At 36.3% G+C, this 22,053-nt stretch overlaps 1 protein-coding gene across 1 annotated transcript; it reads left to right on the top strand.

The window, feature by feature from the left end:
* Positions 1-12,282: 12,282 nt before the first annotated feature.
* LOC121430443 lies at positions 12,283-21,445 on the top strand. The gene is made up of 3 exons (XM_041627710.1): positions 12,283-12,472; positions 17,378-17,445; positions 18,769-21,445. The coding sequence occupies exons 2-3, from the start codon at positions 17,407-17,409 to the stop codon at positions 19,834-19,836; spliced, it is 1,107 nt and encodes a 368-aa protein (XP_041483644.1). The 5' UTR covers positions 12,283-12,472; positions 17,378-17,406; the 3' UTR covers positions 19,837-21,445.
* The last annotated feature ends 608 nt before the right edge of the window (positions 21,446-22,053 follow it).

Raw genomic sequence — 22,053 nt, 5'->3', positions numbered from 1 at the left:
TTGAGTAAAAACCTGAATAAGATCATATGTCATTCATTATGTATATAAGAATAAATGGATGAATAAACCTGTATCATAATGACATTACTTACTGTATGTTGCCAATTTCAAATTGCATACTTTTAGTGATTTAAACTTGCAACTTAACCCCCCCCCCAAAAAAAAGAGAAAATGTTTTAACTTCTTATTCTTAAACAAATTTTGCCAAAACTTTCACCATCTACCTCTCTGATGGTTATTTTTTTCTTGCTTCAAAAGAATTTTCATTAGGGGTTATATTTCTCTTTAAATTGTCTTAAATATATTTTGCTGAGTCCACATAATACAGCGGCCTCTTTATAAAGATTTTTTTGTGTGTAATGAATAAATTGAGGTCTTTCTTAAACAGTAAATACAGATTAATATTTTGCATTTTAAAAAGTTATTTACATTTTACTTTAGAATGTACATTACTGTCTCAAGAAGGTCAGGTTTCCTGTGCTATAGAAAAGACTATTATATTACATTGCATCTTACAAAGTCATGTTCTGGAGGCTTCAAGATAATGTAGCTTTGATTAACCCTTATCTCTTTAAGTTAAAAATGGCATGTTCTGATGCATATCTTTATAGAAGCATTTGCTTTCATTCAGCTTTTATTGATGTTTTAAGCATGTCCAATTATGGTATGAATTATTGTGTGCTCGATATTATCAGTATTACCTTCAGACCACCGCATGTTTTCTTAAAACCTTCGTGTACATACATTCTTTGTATATATACATGTATGTATTTTTGCTGTATTTCTTCCTAACTTTCTCCAATGTGATAAAAGTAAGGCTTTTTTCTTGCCATCTCATGTCACGTTTGCTCTTTCATTTCATTTTGCAGTCCTTTTCAGTGCAAAGAAATATGAGTATATTGAAAAGTTATGATTTTCTTACGTATTAAAGGCAGATTATTGAGTGTTTTCATGGGGAATGTAACACCATTTGCATTTCACCAAGATTAATAATGACAATAATAATAGCTGGATTTTGGGAAACGCTATTCGCCCAAGGATCCTAAGTGCTGCTATTATCACCCCGGCTTTAGCTACGCTGCCCATATAGGCGCTCATGCATTCAAGGAATTTCTTCCTATCGAGTAACCCATTCACCTCACCAGGGTTGAGTGCAGCATATTTGGATATATTTCTTGCTGAAGGAAAACACGCCGTGGCTGGCAATTGAACCTATGTCCCTCAGATTGAAATTTTGAAAGACAAGAGTCGTAACCACTAGACCACGATGCCCCCACTCATAGAACAAGATTTATGACCAGTTGCAGAAATGCAATACCACTGGAAATTGCCTTTGTGGTAAACACCAGTCTAATAAAAATTACCCAGAGTAGAATGAGATTTATGACCCGCAGCCGTTATGCAACACCATTGAAAATTGTAAAGTTATTTTACTTTTCCCTGGCCCGAGAGTTGCCTGAGGAATGCAAGCTTGGCCCAAGACACAGGTAGACCTGGGATCCTTTCATCATGGACCTACCAGGTTTTCATCTAGGAGCTCTTTTGTGGTATTGACAAGTTGCCATTACCCAACAATAATGGTCACGCAGCTTTGCCCTCTTGGCCATCCGAAAAGTAGGGTAATTCAGTCAGATCTGACAACATGGAAGATGATGAATAAAATAGATCACCCCCCCCCCTCTCCTGATGAATTAAACTTTTGTCATCAACACACTGGAAACGCTAGTCTGCAAACACAGACTCATTTGACAACCAATTATACCATGTCTGGAGTGAAGACTATAAGCCAAGCTCTCAGTCTGTGTCAAATACATAATCTAGTCTCACTATTTCAGACTCTGAATTATGCCCTACGAAAATTGTGAAAGCCAAGGGTCTGCGCCCGCCGACCGCTTCAAATTTTGAAGGGCTACTTCTCGTGGTGTTCAAAGTACACCATAAAGTTTGAACACAACGGAATGACAAACGGAGTATATAGTGTTTTGATAACACTAATGGTTGTTGAGTCAACACCTTGAATTTAACAGTGGTGTAATATACTTGGGGAGGTTATCTGGTAACACTGGCGGTGTAGTTTTAGCACCGTTGCAGTTACAGTGTCATGAATGTGCAAGAAGTTTTTGCATCTGGAAGTGTTATCGGGTTACTTTTTGGTCCTTGATGAGTTAAAGCAAAAATCGCCCAAGCTTGAGTGTCATTAAAGGCCGGTTACTGAATTACACAATGGAAAACAATGCCTTTGTGAACCAATTGAGCAGTGGTTTTTTTAAGTCGTGTTATAAAACGTAAGTGGTATCTTGAAGCAATCATTATGCTCACAAAATCCTCTGAAGGAAAGTCGGATTCTGCTCGATTGGTTGGGTCCTTTTGTAAACATTTCTGAACAGTTGTAAACAATTGGATGATTAGGGAAGTTTCGTTCTGGTTGATCGGCTGTTTTTATTTTTATGCGATGTGGAAGGGCGGCGGGGGGGGGGGAATGGTGGAACTATTTCAACCATAATTTTATATCCTTCATTTGCTTTCCATAATGAGTCTTAAGAAATATACTTTAAAAAGTGTCGATTCAGTAATATCCTTTAAAATAATGTTTTGATCAACTAAAAGCAGTGGCATCTGCATACACTGCATTTTTTTAAAGCAGGGATATGCATGAAAGTATGTTGCATATCTCTGATTTAAGGCAGTTAGCACGGTCTTGTAGCGGTTAACATGTGCTAACACAGAAATTCATATTTTTTAACAGAATTTTAATTTGTTTAAAGATTTGTATAGTGTTTGACCTCATTTTTTGTTTGTATTTGATATGTGAGTATCATAAAGGTCTATTTAATGATACGGAGCTTCTACGGTAATGAATGATCTTGTTATGGCCCTCCCCTTCCACGAAGTTGACCCTTATGTGTTAAATATCCTCCTGATTTTACAGAAAAAAGGAACATTTTGCAGAAAGCAATAACCGAATCATTCTGTAAATTCATTAAAAAAAGGAATTTCTGCAATTTAACAGAACAGGTCTGTTTAAAAAGGGGGAAAAAGGTGTTTTATTTTAGGAAATTTGTTAGGTTCCATCCATACACCTAATACCAATTTCCTGTAATTTTACATGATATAATGTAAGATTACGCAATCTGGTAAGATTGCAGGTGTTCTCGAGACTCTGCTGCAGGAACTTCTTTTATTTTAAGGATAACTTTTGTAACAGTGAAGTGACCCGAATTCGAGTGTATAATTCTATTATTTTTTAGGACATGATGAGATTCAAGTCTTGAGTACGAGTTTTCTATATTTGTCATTGTATGTTTTGTGGTGTTTTGTTAATTAACAACGAATGATGATGAATTAAAAAATCGTGTAATATTATTTCATCGAATGTATCTTTCAATCGCATTTGTTTTGTGAATCATACGAATTGAGAGAGTAAGAGAAGATGGAACGATGAAGGAGAGAAGTTATGAGAAGGGGAAGATGAAGAAGAAGAAGGAAAAGGAGAGGAACTAGAAGAGGAAGGAGGAGAAAAAGGAAGAAATAGGGGGGGGGGGGTGAAAAGAGGATAACAAGAGAAGAGCGAAAGAAAGGAGGAAGAAACAAATGGAAGAAAAATTATTGATTTGTGACACTGACAAATCTTCCCCAAAACAAATCAAATCTTTAAAGTAAACACAAAAAATTTAAAAGCACGCAGACGCATTTTGCGATGTTGCAAAGCTTTTAAAAAAGGTAACAGAAAACATGAATAATGAGGTCCACAAATAGTAATTCACAAGTCATAAAATTGTAATTGAAATATATTCCCTACCCTGCGGCCCCTGGTAAAAATGGCAGAGGCAAATATACGAAAATTGCCATTATTGGTAACCGTGACTGGTTCGGAATTTCGGCGACGAATTAGGCTGTATATAGATTACAGGTTTTATTGTGCTATTTTTCATCATCATAGGACTGTAAGTAAAATTCACTGAGCAGAATGGTGAAATTTTCGTCCAAATCTGTTGAGAAATAACAAAGATATTGAATTCTAAACTTAAGCAATGTTTTGTGAAAGCAGTTACATTTACGTCGTCATGAATATTAATTTAGGTGGGCTGATGATGTAATTTCCCACACTTTCCTTTTTCTCATGTTACAGTGATATATGTGTGTATGATATAGCCCCCTTATGATAAAATAAGTTGCTGCAGTGAATATCTAATGTATGAAATCAGTTTTCAATCTAACATTTTTAATTCTTGGAGGACGAAATGAAAAAATCCCCACAACTTCATAAAATATAAATAATAATAATAGTCGGGATATGACACCATCAAGTTGCCCAATATTCACGAAGGTACGCATAGAGCTGTTTCACTCAAATAATGCGATTCTTTAAAATGTCATAACTTTGTTATTTCTTTTCCGACTTTCATCAAATTTCCAATGTTTTGTGTGCTGATCCGTCTTTATCTCTTCAAACCAAATTAGTTTAAACATTGAAGACCCTTTTAATTCAGAATAACCACGCCAACGCACCGACGCACCACAAATAGGGGTTTCATGGCGTGCGCCTGCAATCCAAGCTATGTCGGGAAGTTAAAAGCAGAAGTTTGAGGTCTTTCGCCACGTCTTTCGGACAGTGACATAAAGTTCGGTCCCAGATGTAAATAATATCTGATTGAAACACGTCTGACAAAACTCAATTACACCCTCTAAACCCACCCCACCCGAGATTTACAAATTTGGGAACATGACATACTTCCACTTGTTACTAGCACTAGTATATCATAACGCTTCAGTGTGTTAAATTTCATAAGTGTTCATGATTATTAAAACATCATTCCTTTTAGTTATGAAATACCGGTGAAATAAATTTCTTTGTTTTCATATTAAAAATGGTTAAACTTAAGTTTGGCATTTATTATAACACGTATACTTTTTTTTCTTAATGCAAAATATACACTCTAAAAAACGAAGAGCTAATTTAGCTCTTAAAGAGCGTGTATAGTGACTGCACTTCGGAGTGCTGATTTGCCTAGTTCAAATTTCAACCAGAAAAATCAGCACTCCGAAGTGCAGTCACTTTACACACTCTTTAAGAGCTAAATTAGCTCTTCGTAGCTCTTCATTTTTTAGAGTGTGTCATTGTTCAGTTTGGTACGGCAATACCCCCCCCCCCCAGAAGCTAGTTCAAGTGGATGTCAGGTTCCCAAACTTGTCAATGTTATCGATACCAGTGTGTGCACGTGTGTAAAGGTCAAGTCCATCTCAGAAAAATGTTGATTTGAATGAATAGAGAAAAATCCAACTAGCATTAAACTGAAAATTTCATCAAAATTGGACGTAAAATAAGAAAGTCATTTTTCACAAAACAGTGATATGCACAACACAGTGACGTGCAAATGAGACAGTCGATGTCCCTCACTCACTGTTTATTTTGGTTTTTATTGTTTGAATTATACAGTATTTCATTTTTTACAGATTTGACAATAAGGACCAACTTGACTGAACCATGTTCAGGGAGGAATTAATCGTTGTTTCTCTTGACAATGAAGAGAAAATTAGAATATATCATATTTTATATAATAAAGTACAAAAGAAATAGTGAGTGGATGATGTCATCAGTCTCCTCATTTGCATATCGACCAGGATGCGCATATAACTGTTTTGTGAAATTAAGCGAAACTTTAAAATGCCATAACTGTCTTATTTTACATCCAATTTTTATTCAAATCAAATATTATTGGGGTGGACTTGTCCTTTAACAAAAATAAAAATGACCTAACATGAGTTGACAAACTCTATGGTTGTTAATCCATTCATTACAGACCCAACTTGGAGTTAATCAGTGATTTGAAAAGGACTATTATTATTATTATTACTATCAGCCAATTAGATGCAATCGATTCGCTGCAGTAGCTAATCACAATATGATACCAATAAGCCAGTTCGTAGTTCCTTTCTGCGCATGATCAAAAGATTCTACGCATGATCAGAAGAAGGTCATTTGTACTAAAGTGACATGGTGCTTTAAAATCTAATGAGATAAGCACCAACTTTGATATCTTGATTTATTCTTTTGAATTGTCGTTTTCATTTACATCCACAAAAAACAACAATGCTTCCACGAACGGCTGGTATTTCACAGTTTGTTAAGTACATTGTGCAACATGCTTAGATATGCATTCAAAGTAGGAATGCAACAAATACTTTCATCAAGTATTCATTGTTGTGCTATTCTAGTCACCTGGTCTATTCAATTTCTTCATCCTGCTATGTAAGGCAAGCTTACGTAATATCTTGCTTTGAAATCTGCATATCATCATGAAAGAAATGAAAGGTCATTTGACCAAAATTGCCCATGAAGTAACTACGAACTGGTCTATACGATATAGTCCATGGCCCTGTGAAACGGGGGGGGGGGGGTGCTAAGCACTCCCAATATTTCAATGGGGGGGGGGGGTTGTTGGGTGTATTCTTCACCACAGGCGACATCCATACAAATCATGTAGGTATGCTAAAAATTATTTAACCAGAACCACCTTCATGTTGTAGTGAGATATTTTCTTTATTATTTTGCTTGTCAAAATTTTCTTCCAAAGGAGCACCCCCTATTGAATAGGCCTAAATAGCTTGTGTTAGAGAATGGAGAATCTGTTCGAAGAAGATAAGAGACGGTCTAATTGGTAACGAAAAGGGGCCACAAAACGAACTGTAATAGGGTAAGGCCGTTCTTGATGAGTGGGGAGTGTTTTTGTGTTGGTAGCTCAGTAATTTCTTGTATTAAATCACGGGGATTACTGGGAAATCAATAGACAACGCTGGATAAGGGCGTCAATATAATCCGGATCTAAATCCGGCAGTACTCCGTAAATGCGTTCAACTATTGTAATGCGTTCAATAACGCCACTTCAACCGTTTAACGGTTGACCAAGTCGAAGATAGTTTGGATAAAGAATCTACTTTAACCAGCATGCCACAGCGCCACTGGTGTGTATACTGTTTAGTGAACAGGTCAGCTCATCGCCCTTTCCACGTTCATGGATCCATTTTAAACTCGCTGTACTATTTAAAATTCAAGGAACCGTGAGAACGTTTCCGCTCGAATTATCCCCCAAAATTGTGATTATCCATCTACAGAAACCCACAAGAGCCTTTCCACGAGTGAATCCACATGACACTTAAAAGCTTGGTTGACCCTGACGAAAAGTTCGTTTTAATAAAAGCCCCCCCCCCCCGAAAAAAAAGATTGCGGTGAAAGTTCGCAGGAAATCCACCAAAGAATAAGCGTTAAATTTTTAAAAGTTTTTATTTGTGACATAAATTTGCGAGTAGCACACTGAATTTATCTTGTATTCTATCAGTTCGAATTTCTTTCTTAATCATGTTAATGGTACGGAACAAAATGGCAGAAATAAGACTATGAGTAGAGCCATGTATTATGAGTTCAATTTTCGATATTTAATTTGAATTACCTTCAGTACTTGAGCTGAATAATGAACATTATTTACCTCGAATTGCCTACAATGAAATTTTACCCGTTCAGTATTTTGTAAACTACTTTTTATCAGTTTCATTAATGCCATGTAACATCATGCCTTCTAATTCTGGTTTCACTACTTGTACTTTATTTAGAGCTATTTCACCTTTGATTTTTTTAATTGATTTAGTTTCGGTATCTGTATACAACCGGATCTAAACTAAAGATAAAACATCTAAATTCATAAAACATTGCTCCACTTGGAGTATTATTTCAATTATTTTTTTAAATTAAAATTACATGTTAAGAATGGATAATGAATACAAATATTTTTTATTAAGATTACATGTGGTAAGAATGGATAATGAATACAAATATTTTTTATTAAAATTACATGTGGTAAGAATGGATAATGAATACAAATATTTTTTCTTATAGAAGGGAAAATAAAATGACGCTTCTGATGATATATCGCCCGTACGTATTTAAATCGCTTTCATTTTTTTTTTTGGGGGGGTTGTATTTTAGGGAATACATATCAGACGAAGTATCGACGAGGTGCTTGTCTGTGACGCCAGAAGATGAAAACTTAGTTTCACATTTCAAAGAAGAAGTTCAACCTGAAAAAAAGTTTATTGTAAAAATAGCAGAAAAAATAATAAAAAACTATTGACGAAGGGCTTCGAAAGATCCACCCAAGAATTAAAAAGTTATTGGAATTTTAACTACAGGTATTTGATTTGTGAAGTCTTATGCGAGCAACACTCCTACATAGCGAATGGTAAAACATCAAAGAAATGTCATTTTCTAAAAAAAATGAAATGGGTTTCACTGTTTCTTCTGTACATCAATAGACATAATCATTTCGCACCCGATCATGAAAAGAAAACAAAAATAAGTCATCAAAAACCATTAAAAAAGAAATCAGCATTTTACTTTACATAACATATGGGACAGCCGCTGCTCGTTCCTTAATCTTCAACTGATTTTCCTCATACCTTTACCTATATTTATTATTATTTTTTCTTCTATTTTTACCACAAACTTTTCTCTTCAACGAATTTTTGTTCATACCTTCACCAATATTTATAATTTTCTGCTATTTTACCACAAACTTTTCTTCAGGGTGCACACTTTCCCTTTAACTCCATTATTGTTTAAACGACATTCGTCAAATCTTCACCAGTAATTTTCTCGAATTTTATGCTTTTATTAAAACAAACTTAACGTCAGTGTGAACTTTCGCGAGAAATATTAGGACTTGTTGTCTAGATAATTGTCTTTTCATTATACATCACGTTAAGCATGTTAAGTGTCTACTTTTTCCCCATTTTGAAATAAGGTAAATAGATTTAATATGAATACAGGATTTCAATTACCCGTCGTTTAGAATGAAAGTAAAATTGAACGATGTCAACGTGTTTTTTTTTCCAGGGGAGGTTTCACGAAATGTTTAACATATTCTTTTAAACGTTTCAAGAAAGAGACCATCCCAGCAAAAATTGGGGGTTACCATGGCAATATAACCTATTCTTAATTATTCATGAATATATCATTTTATTGTCAAATCCGCATGGTCTGTATTTCATTTGATAAAAAAAAAAGGAAACATGAAATATAGTGAGGGAGTGACATCGTCGACTCTGCATTTCCCTATGACTGGGTTGTGTATATGATTTTTGTAATCTCTTCTCAACTGTCAATCTACGTTTTGTTGACCTAGGCTTGCCATATTATTACTTTTGTTGCTATTATCATTATCATCATCAATATTAATATCATTATTATCACTTAGTCTATTATCATTGTTATTAGCTATCAATATTATCATTTACTACCGCCCTATCATAGATAATCATGTTCATTACAATTTTCGTTGCCATCCTTATCATGTTTTGTTAATTTCACTGTATATTTTACGAGTAAACTGTCGTCTGTTGTAAATTTCTGTCACAATGCGATGCGATAGGTTGATTTAAGAAACATACTTATCTGAAAACAATTTTAAATTATTATTATTATTAAATTCAATAATCATCTGTCTTCAAAAAGTGCATAGGGACGCATTTGGCAGTGATATACGCTATATATATATGAAATAATCATGTTGGTATCATTATTATCTTTTAATATCATCATCATCATTAATATTAATATTAATTATTATTTTTACCTAGGCCTAGTACTTTATCCCTCCATACGACGTCTTAAATCGCTATACATGAATATCTGGATCAAGTACATAATTAGATATTCAGATATCCAGATCAGGATAAACTATTGATGTCTTTAATACTTCCAAGGTTTTAGTACTTTCGTCCAATGCAAATTTCTATGCTAAAAGGTCTAGCACTTATCCATCCCAAGAATTCTTCAGATAGAATCATTCACTCAGATATCCAGATCGATACGGAGGAATGTCCCCCTCCCCACCCCCAATGGTATATTTTACAAAAAAAATTCACGGTTTCAGAACTTTCGTCTAGGTGAATTTCTGATGAGTGAGGTTAATGATGTTTATATTTCTAACATCTAACATCTCCCAAATGTTCCTCATAAATCGTTCAGTTCATTCTCATAATACTCGGTCAAGCAATAAATTTCATTATCCCCAAGTTAAAACCCAAATTTTACTTAATTCATTAAGGCACCGTGGCCCTCGTATATGGAACAATCTTTCTAATGTTATCAAGAGTTCAACTACATTAACTTCATTTAAAGCCAAGTTAAAAAACGTGTATATAAGTGAATATTCAAAATAATTTTTTTCTGCCTAATTTTACACTTCCCCTGACTGTCCCCCGTCCCCCTTGTATGTATGCTGGTGATTGCTGATGCTGTGTGTTTATTTTTCATTTGATCTTTATATGTTTTTTTTTGTTATTGTTCGGGAGCTACAACTCACATGTTCTCATGAACTTTTAAGTAGTTTTCCTTTTTTCTCTTTTTGTGTAATTTTTACTCATGTACATATTGTATATTGTTTTTTTATATTGATGAGAAAATAAATAAACTGAACTGAACTGAAAAAAATCGTTAGGTCTAGTATTTTATTCACCCGAACGACTTCTTCATGCGCTATACATATTATATTCAGATACGTTGATTAAGATCACCTTTGTTGCCAATTTTACATATTTTACAAGTAAACTGTCGTCTGATGTTAATTTCTATCACAATGCGATGCGATAGGTTAATGATTTTAGAAACATACTTATTTAAAAAGAATTTCGAATGAGTTAGTGCCACGACTGCCAGCAAATATTTTTCTTTTCGTTGCTTTATCTGTCTTCAAAAAGCGCACATGCAGGGACGCATTTGGCAGTGATACTGTGCTATATACATGATGCATTATTATAATTGTTATCATCATCATCATTATTATCTTGACTACGTAGGCCTAGTACTTTAGACTTCCATACGACGTTTTAAATCGCTATACATGAATATCTCGATCAGGGACATAGATATTCAAATAAATAAATAAATTTGAATTTTTGAATTTAGATATCTAGATCAAGATAAACTTCTGATGTCATTAATACGGCTACGGAAAAAAATCGAAGTGAATCCCCAGAAAAACACATTTTGTCAGTATACTTCCAAGGTTTCAGTACTTTCGTCCAATGTAAATGTATACTCTAAAAGGTCTAGCACTTATAATAATAATAATACTCAATATTTATAACGCGCTTTTCCCAAATGGCCCAAAGCGCTCACAATTTCAATTAACATGTAAAAGATACAAACAAAAATCAGAATGACATATTAAATGAAGGCAATTGCTTAGAACAAGAGAGCTTTGAGTGACTTCTTAAAAGACTTGATTGTTGGGGATTGTCTTATTGCAAGAGGGAGTTTGTTCCATTCCATTGAGGATGGAACAGTGAATGTTCTATCTCCAGTCTGTTTTCTTTTTGTTGGATATGTTAATTTAAGTGGGTCTTCAGAGGATCTAGTTCTTCTACCTGGGACATAAATTTCTAAACAATCAGACAAGTATTTTGGAGCTTGGTTATAGAGTGATTTATATACAAGGAGTAATAACTTAAAAATAATACGTTGTCTAATCGGGAGCCAGTGTAAATTATATAACAGGGGTTCAGGAGGTGTGTCACGGCGGACTTCGAAAATAATACGGGCAGCCCAATTCTGGAGGTGCTGGAGACGATTAATGTGAGACAATGGTATTGAAGACAGAAGACCATTACAAAAATCAAGACGAGAAAGGATAAGGGAGCGTATGGCATGGTTATCCATCCAAAGAATTCTTAAGATAGATAAGATCATTCATTCAGTTATCCAGATCGATACGGATGAATGTCCCCTCCCCACCAAAAAAAAAGAACTGTATATTGTAAAAGAAAACTTCACGGTTTCAGTACTTTCGTCTACTGTGAATTTCTGAAGAGTGAGGTTAATGATGTTTATATTTCGTTTTACCAATTAGGTCTAGCACTTTATTCACCCTAACGACTTCTTCATGCGCTTTACATACTTAAAACAGAGAATTAGATATTCAGAAACCTTGATCAAGATCAATTGTTGTTGCCTGTAATACCGAACGACTTAAGCACTTTACATAGATATTTAAGCCAGGGGATTAGATATTCAAATGATAATAGGACAAGTACTGTTGTCTTTAATTGATATTGCTACGGAGAACAATCTGAATGACCCCGCCCCACCCACCCACCGATAAAAGGCGTCATTCAAGCATGCGGGCGTGCCGCCCTCTCAATGGAGGACGACTTTTAGCCAATCATCGTCAAGCGAAAGAAAGAGACAAGGTTTGGGGAGCACGAACAAAAGGTCGAGACACGGAAGAAGAACTTTCAAAGAACATACGCCATACAACATCAACAACAACAACATCGCTTGACGCGTATCTTCGGAAGACACTTGCTGCGGTAGCGTCCAGCACTTCGAATTCCAGCAGATTCGATCGCTCCCGAGATGCGGTGATAATATTTGAAGAATATATCAATCCTCCTACAAGTTAACGCAAAATTATCGAAGGTAAGAGTTTATATATTATTACTGTAAATATTTCGGGGAGAATTTCAATGAAGTCGTAATTGTCCGGCCCAATTTTATGTTAAAAGTTGGAGAAAGCAAAGGAGTAAAAAATAAAAATAAAGGAAAAAAAAGGAAATTGCTTTAAAACATCTCCAAACAGTTAGATGGAATTAAGCTTTCTTGGAAAATCCTTAAAGTGGCGGTGAAAAATTTCTGCAAGTCGCAAAAAAATTGCCGTATTTTTAAGGAAAATTCATGGCAACTTGGAGTGCGATTTTCTACTGTAGCTTTTATGGTTTATCGTAAAATTTTGGGATTTTATCGTCATCGTAACATGGGCTCTTTCGCAAATCCCTTTTTACCGTTAAATTGGGCCCAAAATTACCATTTTTCTTTAAAGAAATTAGAAGTTATATTCTCTCTTAAAAAAAAGAAAGATTTTCACTCGTTTTTCAATTTGATTTGTATAGTAACGTCAAGCATCACTCTCTTTGGGAGTGAACAAAGTGTGAACAAACGAACCATTTCACACACTCCTTCACACACATTTACAATTATGCGAGCTCGAAGTGTATGCTATCTGAAATTATCTGATATTCCGTTCTAGGACTACTTGTAGAAATTAATGAAAACGATACGTATCTCAACAATTAACTGATAAATGGGAGTGCAATCTTTTGATATATATGTTCAGACCTAAAAAACGGGACATTTTTAGCACCTTTTGTAATCATGAAGAGAATGCGCGTGTTAATAAATATTTTGGCCTGTATTTTGAAGTCAGGTTGAACTCCGACCATGGTCTTACTCTGTGCTAAAATTATGGGAAACCAAAAATTCAAAAATTCTTTTTGTATTGTATATTTCTTACTAGTTTTCTTTTGCTTTCAAAATAAAGAATAATACCTCAGTTATCATTCCCAGACAATTACAAACAATTTGAATGTCATATCAGTTAATAGATAATGTGCACTATTGGCCAATTGGCTCCCCCTAGTTAAACCACAGCTTTAAACCAGGGTTTAATTTAAACCCGAGTTCAGGATACGGACCCTCAACTATAAATGCGTGCGCGGAGCACGATCCGATTAAAAAAAAATAAACCAATATGAAAAACTCTTCGCCAAAATACCATGGATATTGTACATTATTCGATATTGCTCTAAAAAGAGACAAGTGTGCCTGTGACAAGAGATTGGATAATCTCTTGTCACATGCACACTACCGAATTGCTTCTTGGACACTGTTAGAAAATTTATCCTTAAACTGAAAGAAGTTCCTGCAGCAGAGTCTCGAGAACACCTGTAATCTTACCAGATTGCGTAATCTTACAGGAAATTGGTATTTGGTGTGTGTAATCTTACAAATTTCCTTAAATAAAACACTCTTTTCCCCTTTTTCTAACAGACCTGTTCTGTTAAAATGCAGAAAAATTCCTGTTTCATGAATTTAAAGAATGATTCTGGTATTGCATTCAGCAAAATCTTTTTTTATTTTTCTGTAAAATCAGGTTTTTTTTAACAGTGGACTTTACTTGTTGGAATATCATCTATGCCTTGGCCTACAACATCTCGCCATTCTCAATCTTAGGGAGACTGAACAATTGCAACGACTCATTGCTTTGATTGTAAACTCAGACACCAATGATAATATAATGTATAATATTTCGCTATGAACTTTTGCATTTTGGGTGCGTTTTACTGTTAATATTTATAAAAATTGGATATAACTGAATTGTTTTTTTTACAATGATCAAGGATTTTGTTTACAACCGCCTTCTGTTCTTCAAATTTTGGAGTGTTGTGAATAATGAGCATACTGCCGCATATTTAAACACTAGGCTGGCCTATTATAGCATGTTTAGTGTCACGCTCAAGCTCCACGGTGCACATCAAACCTGATGCATAATTCTCTTGACATCGATTGATTCTACAAGCATTAGAGTGCCTACATTCAAGGATAGCAAGGGAATGGAAAATGTTACCCCTCCCACTCCTCCCATCGAAAAAAAAACCCCAAAAGGCACAAAAGGTGAGAATAGAAAGATTGTTAAAGTAAATTAAACCAGTGCGAAACACGAAGAATAAAATGGACAGACGACATGGGCGTGGCCCTTATCTCAGCACCCACCAACCACGCTCCTACCTCCCCATTGGTGGAAATCTCGAGCCACGTGACCCATTTTGTATCTTGGGCCGGTGTACAAAGACTATAGCAATCAACTCATTATAATAAAACTTGACTTTAAACCAATGGGATGCCACGGTTAGTGACTTACGATTGATTTTTCGTTGTTTTTTACACGCAACTCTTTGTGCAACAGGCTCCCGGACTAGCATTATGCCATCGAGAACAATCTGTAAAAAATATTCGATCGGAATAGCGAAATATCTATCTAGTCACTGGTTCTTGAGCTCCTAATCTATCATGAGCTGATGGTGCCTATGTGGCAAGGTTGTGCCCTCCCTATATATAGGATTATATATCAAGGGAAAATACACTGGGGTGGGGTTGGGCCATGTGAACGATATCTTAACGGGGCGGGGTGCTGATGTATATTTGACAAAAAAAAAACTTTCACTGAAGATGAAGGTCATTTTGCTCCCGAGATATTTAATAAGCAAAAAAAAGGGGGCATTTTTATGTCACATTTCTCACACTTCCTATCCAGGGGTGTTGCTAATAGAGAATAATACACGCAGCACCCTCTGGAAAATCTTGGAAAATATTGGGGGTCCTTAGCACCCCAGCTTCCCTCCAACCTATTTTTTCAGGGGGATGGACTCATGTATTTACGCCCATTGAGGGGTAGCAATTTATTGACTAGCGTCCCTATTTTCATTCTAGCTGTTATATTATTATATTGTATAGAATAAGCAGCTAAATAATCGGCGCTTTAATGCTATTCTCGGATATCTGTCGAAACTAGGGCTCTGAGATTGTGCCAGAATGTTCCAGATTAGCATTCAGACCGACATCGAAGAATATTATTTTCCATTACACACTTGAAATGACAATTTCCACTACGCTTTCTCATAGCAGCGTAAATCTTTAGAAACGCATTTTTTTGTTTTCTATTGCAAGTGCAAATCCTTTGAGTGAAATCCGGCTGTGGGTTATATCTAAAAATGATCTAAATATAAGTGGTAACCCATAACGTAAAATAGAAAAAAAATGCAAACAAGTCATTTGCGAAAGAATAGTAATTAAGCATCTCATTGATTAAGCTACGCAAATTCCCGCAAGCGAAGCAAGCGAGTGCTTCCAAAATTGCCATTTTCTTTTCCGTTGTTTGTCCACCACTTGCTCCTCCTTTATCAGGGACCTGGCAATAGAGGATTATCCTCATGTAACTTCTGGGTGGAGGGGAGGGGGGGGGGGTCTGGGTTTTGGTACGTAGAGCACCCCCAGTAATCCTTTAATCCCGATTGAGAGGGCGTGGTCCTGTAGTTCTACCAATGCACACATCAACTGCATTATACGCAGTGGTCAGATAATCTATGTCGACTTTCAAAGGACTCTCTCTCTCTTTTAATCATCTTGTTCATTTTGTGTGTGTGTTGCATCCAACTGTGCAATATCTCACACATTTTCTTTTTCAATTCGAGGACTTATAGATATAAAGTGGAACACAAACACCCGTCTCACATTTTTTACTTTCGTCCGATAGAGGGCCTCCCAACATTATTACAGTGTTTAAGTTCTTTGGTGAATGTAATAAAAAATCCTCGAGATAAAAGAAAAATAAGATAGAATAACATGTTACCAAATTAAACTTTTTCTATCCGAAACCGATCTTTATTCACCTTATTTATAAAACAAAAGATTTAAGATTTCTTCAAATTCACATTTTACAATTATCTTCTTCAGTTAATTACATTTGAACTGCGATTACTAAAATGAGAATGAAACGGTTTCTAATGATCAGAGCATGCCCTCAACGTCAATTTTTCAAACCTATTACGTTTCAAGTTTTGTTTATTTAATTTCGACTCAACATATCACACAAATATGAAATAATGACCATACAGATCACTACAAAGGAATATACTCTGTAAGCAATAAGCCCATACAAAGGACATAGATAAATGTTTTCGGTAAGCATTAAAACTTTGATAACCATCCAATTATGATATATACAATGAGGGTAAAACAACATTCACAACAATCTAGTTTAAACATCTGCAAAGTTATTTATGTTGATCTTTTTTTTTTAGAAAATAAAAGTTGAGGAAAAAGAGGGATGAACTGTAAAGCAGGGCGCGTTAAATGTGTATCCCTCAAAGAATTAGATAAAAGATAGTTTAGGAGGTACAGTATAAGTATAACATAGGAGAAGAAGGGGAGAAAATAAATAAAGGGTTTCACATAATCAGAGCCTGCCCTCAACGTCAATGCGTTCAGACTTTTTAGGTTGACCAATCAAAGGGGAGGTTCAACCTAGTACAAAGTTAGTTTAATAAATGCAGACAAATGACCCCCCCCAAAAAAAAAATGTTGGTGAAGGTTAAATGAAATCAGTCAAAAATAATAAAGTTATGAATTTTGACAGTTTCAATTTTAATATGACGTTACATGTAACTAAGTCATCTATGTGTCATGTGATATAAACTCCAAAATTAAAATTTCGCCCACAAAAAATTGAAAGTGATTTCATTCGGAGTATTTCTATTACATGACATGTGGGAAAGCTGCTGTACGCACGCGTATGACGTCATAAAATCAAAACTTCCAAAATTCATTGTAACTCTCTTATCCTCTGAAGGATTTGAATAAAACCTTCATCAAGAATACAAACCTATGAAATTGATGCTTTTAGGGAAAATCGGAAACATAAGTGGTCCTAGCACGGAACCCTGTGGCAAACGTATGAATTAACAACTTGATTTCTTCATTTTACGACAGGTCAAACCGAATTCCGAAGCGAGATCAAAATGGAACTATCTGCTCAGGATGGATCAAATAACAATACGGTAAGAAATCTCGAATCATTATGTACAGACTCATTGGGCGGGTACTATTATTATTCATTTATTTATTCATTCATTCATTTAAAATATTTTTTGGGGGGGTTAATGCAGTGTGATGTCTCCTTATAATCATTAGATAAAACAGAGAACAAAATGGCCTTTAATTACACCATTGCAGAGTGAATGTATTGAGTAATATAAAATGGGCCTACTTTGCAAGACTACACTGTTCCGAAAGGTTCCATTATGGGTTGTGAAACAAGCCAGATTTTAGTAATTTTAGGACTTGAGATGGCGCTAATAAGGCTGGTCGTTCTATCTGCTTGAAGGCACATTTTTCCAGATTTATCTAGGTTTATTTCTTTGACATTTTGTTAAACCCTTTGAACCCCCCCAAAACAATCAGAGTGGCATCTGAAAGACATTTTTGCCCAGGTCGAACATGTTCAGTCGTCTCTTATGAAAGGTGAGACACACACCCTCTCTCACACACACACACACTTACACACACACACGTTTACACACACAGATGCACCCACATTCTGTCAACGCAAAAAGTTCATGTCAATACTGATTACCCCCTCCCCTTAGTGAGGGAAACTGACTTGGGCAAGTTCCAAAAGAAAATGAATATAGAAAGGGGCGGGGCTAAATCATCTTCTGAATGATGACAAAGCTTTTATATCAGCTATTTGTCATAGGTTTATTTAGTTAAAATGAAAAGTTTAATATTATTTCTTGCTATTGTATTTAGACAACTCGTATACTCTGCTACTGAAAGGGAGGAAATGGTCCATAGGACCGTGGAGTGACAGCGTTTTTAATGAATCAGAGATTGTTGCTTACTGTTAGCGTGTCCGACTAGTGGACCGGAGGTCATGGGTTCGATCCCAGGCCAAAGAACTTTAAAAATGGCGTTCGACGTTTTATAATGGAGAAGGGTATAATGATTACATTATGTTATGCAGGGCCCGCTGGCAGAACAGCTCATAGGAGCAATTACTCAGGGTTATAAAAAAATGATAGAAAATCGTCCTTTTCTTTTCTGTCTTTATTGAGTGAAAATGCATGAATTCAAAGAAACTGGACTCAGAAAGTCATAATTGCAATTTTTGCAATAATTGCAAACTGATCCACAATGTGCTGCACTCAACCCAGGTGAGGTAAATGGGTACCGGTAGGAAGTAATTGCTTAAAAAGCTGTGTGCGCTATGAACGCCTAGCGTAATATAGGAGCGCCTTGAGCACCTAAGAAGGTGGATATGTGCGCAAAATACCCTATATTATTATCATAATTGCAATTTCTCCTTTTCCCCTTTTTTGTAGCAACTTCCCGTCGATGCGGCACTAAAAAAAGTGGTTCCTGATGAAATTAAAATCGGTGGTAAAGTGATACAGACCCAACCGGGCGTGGCCAAGGTGTCGTCTTCTGTCTCCAACGTGGTGATGAAACAGCCCATGGCCGGGGACACCATAGAAGGCGCAACCAAAGCTATCGAGTTGGGGAAATCCCTGAAGGGTAAAAATATGTCTGATGTCAAGGAATTCGGCAAATCCATCAAGGACAAAAAGGTGACAAAGGATGGTGCCAAGAAGATGGGCAAGTCCCTATCGCAGATGGACTTGGAGGGGCCAACTGTGAAGATCGGGCGAACCCCGGGGGAGAAGACATACTTCGTCGCGGATATAGGATGCGGGGAGCTCTCCAAGGATTGCTGTAACGGTTGCTTCATGTGCCTCGCTCAAGGCCCATCCGTTGGATTGGTGGCCGCGTGCAGTAAAGGGGAGGACGGGGTGTACATCGACAACGGCTATCGCTTGTCGGCGGGAAGCTTCTCCACGATCTGCGGGTGCTTCATCTTGACCTTCAAGCTGGGTATGGATTCAGGAATAGCTTGGACCAAGGACAAAAAGCAGTTCGAGGTGATGGGGACAGGTTTGAATTCGGAAAAGGGGTGCACCTTCAACATCCTGGGTAACGAAGTTGGCTATGTCGACAGGAACAAGTATTTGAAAAAGTACGAAGAGAGGAGGCAGCGACGGGCAGCCGGGCTGGAAGCACCACCGCAGAGTCTTCGGAAGCAAATGAAGAGGGAAAAGGAGAAGCTGGAAGGGGAGATGAAAACAGTAGTGGCGGATGCCAAGCAAGGTGTAGAGGATGCCAAAGAAGGCGCGGAAAATGCCAAGAAAATGTCGATGAAGGCGAAGGATGGGAAGTTAAGTATTAAGGAAAAGTTAGCAAATGCAAAGGACGGGATAGTCAACGCCGACATGGTCAAGGTAAAGGTGGAACAAGCCAAGGAAGGGTTAGTGAAAAGCACTAAGGAAAAGACAGTGAATGCCGTTAAGGAAGGGATAGCAAATCCTGCGGCTATCTTAGAAGACAATCTCTAACTTCTTGCTACCTACCTGGTGTTACTCCCAGTCGTTTAAGCGTTTATAAGAGGGGTCATTGTCATTTGAAATTATATTTGTAAACCGAAGAGATTTGAGGAATTTTCGAAACTTTTTAAAAAGCACTCAAAAACCCCAAGGACAATTAATTGTCGGGTCGTGTGGTCCAGTGGTTAGAACATAACGATGTCGAACAAGTCCTAGAGGAGAGGCTGTATAGTCGTTATTGGCAACCCAGTCAAGAAGATAAAAAAATATGGAATATCGGCGGTCATGATAAGATTTGAAAATAAATCTCAGTTTTCGCTCGGTCAATTCATGCAGTGTCTATGATTGAGTGAATTTTACTCCTAAAACATGATTTTTTTTTCCTGATATACTCTACCCAACAAACATTTATGCTCCGTTTTTACCCATCATTGAGTAATTGTTTTACATTACCCACCTTTTTTCTATAGTGTATTGTCTTGAATATTTGAGGGGAGGCATTGTTATGATATTTTTCTTGGGGTATGCCCCCCATTTATGTATATTGTTATAGTCATCACAATGAGGGCATTTATTTATACTGGATATTCTCATTTTAAGAAGTATATATAAATATTTACAGTGCGTCAGTTAAAAGTCTACACTTTGAAAAAGTCCTGGACATTGTTAGAATTTACAATGAGGGGATTTTTCACATAAATTTTCGGCTTCGGTCTCTTCTACTCTTTCGTCCATGAAAATAAAACATTGTACCTTGTTTGAACAATTTTGCTACCGAAATTAACAGTCTGACCCCAGGTAAACACAACTTCAGTTTGTTTGTGACAGCTGTATCCGATGGGGACATAAAAGTTCATCACGAGCATTTTTCTTGAAGGAGTTTTGTCCTTTAATATCAAAAGGGTTTTCATTTCTTACGCATTTCCTCTACCGTGTCTACACTTTCTCAAGCAAAACAATAGCAGGTAGAGGGAAACAGGGGACCGGGCATGGTGGCTCAGTGGTAGAGCGTCCGCCTCGTCAACTAGAGGTGTTGGGTTCGATCCTTAGCCGAGTCATACCAAAGACTTTCAGAAATGGGACCTTTTACTTTCTTGCTAAGCGCTCAGCATTCGGATCGGAAAAGGGTAATAATAACATAATGTTATGCAGGTACCGCTGGTAGAGCAGTTTCCTAACTGAAGTGGCTAAACCCTGGGTAAATAAAACGTTATTATTGTTATTTTCATTGTATCATACGGTCAAAAGCTACAATGTAACGCAGATATGACACGATATTCTACACGAAGGTTGGGGGTGGGGGAGGGGCTTGTAAATTTCTGCGCAAGTCATTTTTAACGTACTTATTAAAAGCAAGTGCATGGTGCTTACTCAAATGGATCCCCGACATTCATGAATATTGTCATTTGTATAAAGAAACTTACATTAAACCAATGTGGAGATGTGGAAAGAGAAAAGGTCAGGATATTGCAAATTTTTGGGTTATAGGATTTTTTCAAAGTGTAAACTTTTTTATGCGTACTGTATATTGATTCTTGTAATGCAATGTATATCAATTCGATTATCTGCCTTTGGCATTTGTAAGTTTTCTGTAATAAAATCCTTATATTTGTATACTATATGACAAATATCTTCAGTAAGGTGCTTTTATTTCGTGTCAGGGCATTGTTCATGCTGATTGTAATTCAAAGGTCAAGTCCACCCGAGAAAATTTTCATCCGAATCGAATGTAAAATAAGAAAGTTATAATGATAGATATTAATATTGGATTTGTGTAGCGCACGTATTCACCTTATTACTAGGTGCTCAAGGCGCTCCTATATTACCCCTGCTAGCTAGTCTACCGATTCCGGTGCGCACAGCTTTGTGAGGTATTACTTCCTGCCGGTACCCATGTTTCTCACTTGGGTCGAGTTCAGCACAATGTGGGTAAATTTCTTGCTGAAGGAAAACACGCCATGGCTTGAAATCGGACCTACGTCCTTCATATTGAAAGACGAAAGTTTTAACCACTATAGACAACGACGCCCCCACATGACATTATGGTATTTTAAAATTTCGCTTATTTTTCATAAAACAGATATATGCACAAATCAGTGATGTGCAAATGAGTGAGATTATGATGTCCATCACTCACTATTTCTTTTGTTTTTTATTGTTTGAATTATACAATAATTCATATTTTACAGATTTGACAATTATGACCAACCTGACCATACTTTATAATTT

This window comes from Lytechinus variegatus, chromosome 17 (genome assembly GCF_018143015.1).
Source record: "Lytechinus variegatus isolate NC3 chromosome 17, Lvar_3.0, whole genome shotgun sequence".
NCBI lineage: Eukaryota > Metazoa > Echinodermata > Echinoidea > Temnopleuroida > Toxopneustidae > Lytechinus > Lytechinus variegatus.
Note: the sequence above shows the minus strand (reverse complement) of the source record. Positions and strands in the feature narration are given on the sequence as shown.